Raw genomic sequence first — 5563 nt, 5'->3', positions numbered from 1 at the left:
CGCCGAGTGACGCCGCTGTTGGAATAAGCCGACGGAGTCAGAAGGAGCCGGCGACAGCCCGCGGGGCCACGCAGACCCTTCCCCGAGGGACTCGCCTCCCTCGGGTCTGGGAGGTCTCGTGATTTCGGCCCCAGTCCACCAGTCCGTCCCTGTCCAAGTAAGTCACGTCAGCCTGCCACTAACTGCCTCGTTACCGGTAACGGTTTCCCGTACTCCGGCGCTCCCCATCCGGAATTCGGCTGTGTGCAGATGCGTACGTGGGTCCCGCTGGGGACCGCTCGCTGTGCCAGCAAAAACAGGGAGAGAGAGGGAAACGGGAACTGTGACGGTGAAACAACTTGCTAAAGAGTATAGCATAGGCAGTCAGCTGCCAATTTGCCGGCGGAGTTTATCTGGCGTCTCAGATTAGCGTCCCTTGGCTAATGCCGCACAGGCACATCTATATCCATCCGTCAATGAACAGATAAACATAAAATGGGTTCTGCCAAAAATGAAGGAAGATGTGAAACTATGTTTTCTCTTCCACACAGTTTGCATTTATCTGACCAAATTAAAAGCCTGATCTGCAGGTGTGTAAATCTGTGAATCCCCTGTGGATAATGCTTTGCTTTCATCACTTACAATTTATTGAGCTATCCACTAAAAATTATTTGCACGTGCTGAAGCAGCCTAAGCCACAGGAGTGGTTCTTCAGAAGCATGTCTTGGAAGTGGATCCTTCAAGTAACAGAGTGTACTCTTCAGCATCCCAACACCATCAGTCTCAGGGAAAAGCCATGGACTGACTAGGTCTGGATCGAGCCCTTGAGGTATATTTTATAAACACCCAAGTTTGGTCATCCGTATTAGCATAGCAGCCAGCGGCGCTTGAGTTGGGAACAGGGTTGCATCGTGTTGGAGATTGAATAAGATTTCAATAAGCATGATTTTTGTCCTTAAAACTAGACAAATAGAAAACAAAGTGTGAGTAGTGTGTGAGACACACCAGAGGCACACAGACTGTAGAATGAGAAATTAAGCAGTAATAACCCCACAGTTCAACAGAACTGCCATAATAACCCTATAGCAGACCTGCACTGTCTGGATTTAGAACCAGACCACAACTGAAATTTCATCCTGGCCAACGTTCCCCATTTATGATGTCTCCTAAACTATCGTGAGAGATCCTCAATTTGTTATCACTGTCTTGGAAAACAACTTCAATGCGCCATCCCAGTTCCCAGCCTTGGGGACAGAGGGTGTGCAAAACATGCTGCCTGCCCCTAAAACACGGGAGTGCAACTTGGTGGAAACTGGAGGAGTGGCCTGGGATAGGTCTTGTTCAATAACATGTCCTCGGTGTGCTGGCATCTACTTTGCCTATCACAGGTTGACCAAGAGTAAACTTTTTTGCTCCCGATAGTTCTGCCAAGCCATTCCTGACAGTCCTGTACGCTGTATACACTGAATCATATAGGTTGAGCACTGATACAATAAACAAAACATGATTGTTTGAATGGTTTTCCATTTAATTTCCAATTTTGTTTCTGCAGTAGAGGCTGAATATGCCAAACAGATCTCCGTGAATTCTTTCATGCTTACAAAAATTGTTCAAAGTTCAAGTTCCTGAAGCTGAAGAGCTTCAGCCAAGGTTGTGCGGCAGTATTCTGTCTGAAGATTTTTTCCGCAGATTCCTTTCATACAGCCCTCATTTTTCCCCTGAACTTTTAAAGCTAAAAACAAGACATTTTTAATAGTTTCAGCTCATGAGTCTTGGTGTATTTATTCAACAACATAAAAGAGCTGCTCATCATCCAGTTTTGTTAGTGTCTCACAGCTCTAATCTTGACCTAGTTTGTGAATGTTTTATTTATTGACAGCAGGCTATGCAAACAGCCCCATCTCGGAGGAATTCCAAACACAGGCTCAGTCCAAGAGGATGCAGCTTCTCCAGGGCATCCCCACCTCGCCATTTTTGTTTTTGTCAGCTACTCCCTTCCTCCTAAAAGGTCTTTCAAGCCTCATTTTTCCTTGTCAGTATTTCTATCTTTCTCTCATCAAGAAACATTGCCAACAACAAATACGAGCTGTGACTACAAATCACACACACAAATCTTGCGGCATTATTGGGAAATGGCCATGGTGGTATGACTCATTTCTCAGCTGAGAGTTGCTTTGCGAGTTGGGGCTTTGCCTTTTTCTCATCTTTCAATACAAATAATCTAGGAGAAGAGATAGTCTGGAGCATCAAGGAAGGAGGACCAACAGAAACCCTGAAAGTAAGTTGAGCACATATCATTAGCGACATCAAGATCCACACATAACAATGTGAATTTGTTGCACTGTGCTTCCTTGTGCTTTATGGCACTTCTAATTTAGAGAACAGACAGAAGTATTAAAACCTTAATGTCAACATCTGAGAACATCCTTCAGCCAAAAGACCAAAAAAAACCCAAACCAACACAGCCAAAGTAAAAATTCACGTAGAGCCACAGAAGGGTTTTTCCCCATTTAGTTCTAAAACGTAACGTGATGTTTCAGAGTTGCATATAGAAAGAAACTAGCTATTTCTACCCTCTGCCTCTTGCTATACCTTTACAAGAAGCTCAGGTAAGTGGGATCCCAGCAAATTCTGAAACGACTTGGCCAGAAAGTGTCTGCTTTCAAGATAGCCGTAATGCTGTTTGCAATATTAGAGTAGTGCTGTACCAAACAGCCTGAGAAAACCAAAGTCAAATGAGAGCAAATAGAGACTTCCACTGCAGGAGAAGTTATTTCAAGAACAAAAATAACAGGTTTTAAACAAAGCAAATTGACCCAGGAGAAGTGAAATAATTGTCTCTGGAGAGTGGCACAGGCATCCACAAGGGAGCTACAAAACCCCACAGGCTCCCTGGGGAGGCTTGTCTCACCACCCTGAGACCCCAGGTCAGGCTCGACCCAGGTGGCAGCCCAGAGCTGCTTCAGCTCTGAAAAACCTCCAGCAAGATACCACGGCTGCTACAAGATCCCACAAGAAAAAGGAACCATGGCATGAAATGAGCAGAACATGGGGGGAGAGTGGAAAAAAGAAGACAACTCCTAACCTCTCTGACCTCTCTAACCATCTCCCTAATCAGCCATGGCTATTTTGACTCTTGGCTCACCATGCGGTCTCAGAGCAGGTGCTGCCTCCCTCTGCCCACAATATATTTACAGATTGAAATACTTCATTATTTTCTCATCAAATTTACTTTATTATTTTCTCGTCATGTGCCCAAGGTCCACCTTCTGCCCAGCTCTTTGTCTCTGCCTCTGCCCCAGCTGTTACCTTCTCAGCATCTCATCAGCATACACTTTCAATTCCCTTTGAGACTATTTATAAAGTTGTAAAGGAACATAAATTCACATTTTTCCCTCAAAATATATTAGAGATTTGACTACTTTGCAGCATACTAAAACTGGACTCATACAAAGAGGTTTTGAAAAGGTCAAATTCTGTGAATATCCAGTTTCTAACTACATTATATTCAGCTGTGCTTACACTCTTTTTGTGTTCATTTTGTCAGGCTATACTAACAAATGAGCTTGCTGATATTATTTATAGGATAGTAAATCTTATGTGCAACAACATAAAGTTCATACTAATGAGCAGAAATCCATCACTGATCTGTATGTTCAGTCAAAACAAAAATAAATATCTGAGACTGTGAATACCAAACTCTTAATAAGTCCTGAAGATACACAATTTGAGGATTAAATTATTCATAAAATTTCCACTGACTTCAAATAATAAGTATATCTGACAAATTTGTAACTCATTTGTGGTTAATTTGTAAATGGGAAAAGGTAAAAATTGCCGTGTATGTGATTCTTGCAATTTATTTCAAATAATAACCTCCTAATTTTAATCAGTTTGGACTCCTGAAAGTTTCCTAATGAAGCCCACTTCGATTAGTTTCAAGAAGATTTTATCACATTCCAAATTGATTTACACTGATACGATTTCCCCGCAGTCAGTGGAGCTAAACTGATTTATTTCTGATGAAGATCTAGCCTGCAACAGGGTACTAAGATCCAAGAGGTGGGTTGCAGAGAATGGGCTGACAGCTGGAGGTGCCTGCGGTGGCGACCCTGGGGCAGGGGACCTCTGGCTGGTAGAGAGGTCATGCAGTTATTTCCATCACACCTGCTCCTCTGCACATCCAGTGAAAGAAGGGGTTGCTGGGTGTAATCCTGACATGGCATGGAGGTGACCCAGTAGAATTCGTTGCACCCATCTCTCATTTTATTTTGAGCATCTGAGGGTCACAGAATGGGAATCTGTGGATTTCTCCAAGCTCTGTCCCTTCAGAACAGTGAGATCTTGAACTTTGAGGTGAAGATGTCACTCCTGTAATACATCCAACATGTGCTAACGTGTAATTTCTTCTTATCAGGCACTGCGTGAGGTAAGCTTTATTTTTATATAAACTTTTTTACAAAATCTTTACAATATTAGCCAATTAATGGAATTGGAAAGAGAGAGGATAAAGTGAAGAACCGAAAGCAAAACCAGAAAGAGAAATGAAGAAATGAAATCCAGGAGGAAAATAACAGAGGAAAAGGAGACAATTAATAAACATAATTAAGTATGACTTGAAGATGTTAATGAATATAGTGGTACTGTGGTCATCAGCAGAAGGCTATAGCGTTCAATCGACATTGTCAGCTTTTGTGATTAAAGTCTCCTAGAAAAGAGTTTGTCATGAGATGTCTGCCCTTGGCCTGCTCTTACATCATCTTCTTTCTTATCCTCACAGCTCTCAGCCATGCTGCCATTTGGTTCCCTGGGGGTTTTGTCCCCTGTCCTCTTCTCTTCTGTTCCCTCCAGCCACATTTCTACTTCTTTTGCCGTCCCTATGGCTGTGCATAGGCACAGCTTGCCCAGCCAGCCCTCCTGCAGCCAACGGCAGGAGCGGGCTTGCCTCTCTGTTACTCACAGGTGACACTAAAGAGAGCAGAAAGACATCTGTAACACCCTCTCTGCTTCCCCATTTCTGCATGAGCAGACCCACACAGGAGAGGGAATCAATTTCTTCTGTCTCTCACCGTTCCCCCTGTTGGCTGCAGCCCTTTCAGAGGCAAATGTGGGAAAAGCAGTCAGGTACCCACTGCTCCCCACCGCATGCTAGGAAATTACGTACATCCCTACATGTGTATCCAGGAGCCACTGCAGCCTGTCACACAGGCTCTTTGTCATGGAATTTATGATTAATAGTAATTTGTGCTGTATGCAGTCTTGAGAGATAGAAACCTCTTTTTAATCACATGCTGTGTCCTTCCACCCTCAATCAAATGCACAAAATAAGGAGGGAGCCAGGAGGCACCGACAGCTGAGGTGGTTTGTGCAGCGCAAGTCAGCGGTGGTGGCAGAAGCAGAATGCAGTTCTTCTGCCCTCCTGTCTCTATTTACTGAGATTGTCCCCCAATAAAGCAAATAATTTATAGCTCTGCGTATTGCTAAGCCATTACAGCTCTGGGCTTTTACTCTGAATCATGAAAGTACATCAGATGGTTGAATCGATTCTATTAAATGACATATCATCAGATGTCTTTTGTGCCAA

The 5563-nt window shown here is 43.5% G+C and overlaps 1 protein-coding gene across 1 annotated transcript in view; it reads right to left on the bottom strand.

The window, feature by feature from the left end:
- The window catches only part of LRP12 (low density lipoprotein receptor-related protein 12), a 118280-nt gene extending 118052 nt beyond the window's left edge, over positions 1–228 (bottom strand). The window contains exon 1 of the mRNA XM_009891906.1: positions 195–228. Coding sequence (XP_009890208.1) covers positions 195–228 — 34 coding nt within the window. The remainder of the gene's footprint in view (positions 1–194) is intronic.
- Between the last annotated feature and the right edge of the window lie 5335 nt (positions 229–5563).

The sequence above is a fragment of the Charadrius vociferus genome, unplaced genomic scaffold (genome assembly GCF_000708025.1).
Source record: "Charadrius vociferus isolate BGI_N301 unplaced genomic scaffold, ASM70802v2 scaffold15, whole genome shotgun sequence".
In the NCBI taxonomy this organism is placed as follows: Eukaryota; Metazoa; Chordata; class Aves; order Charadriiformes; family Charadriidae; genus Charadrius; species Charadrius vociferus.
This window is presented reverse-complemented; position numbering and strand designations above follow the sequence as displayed.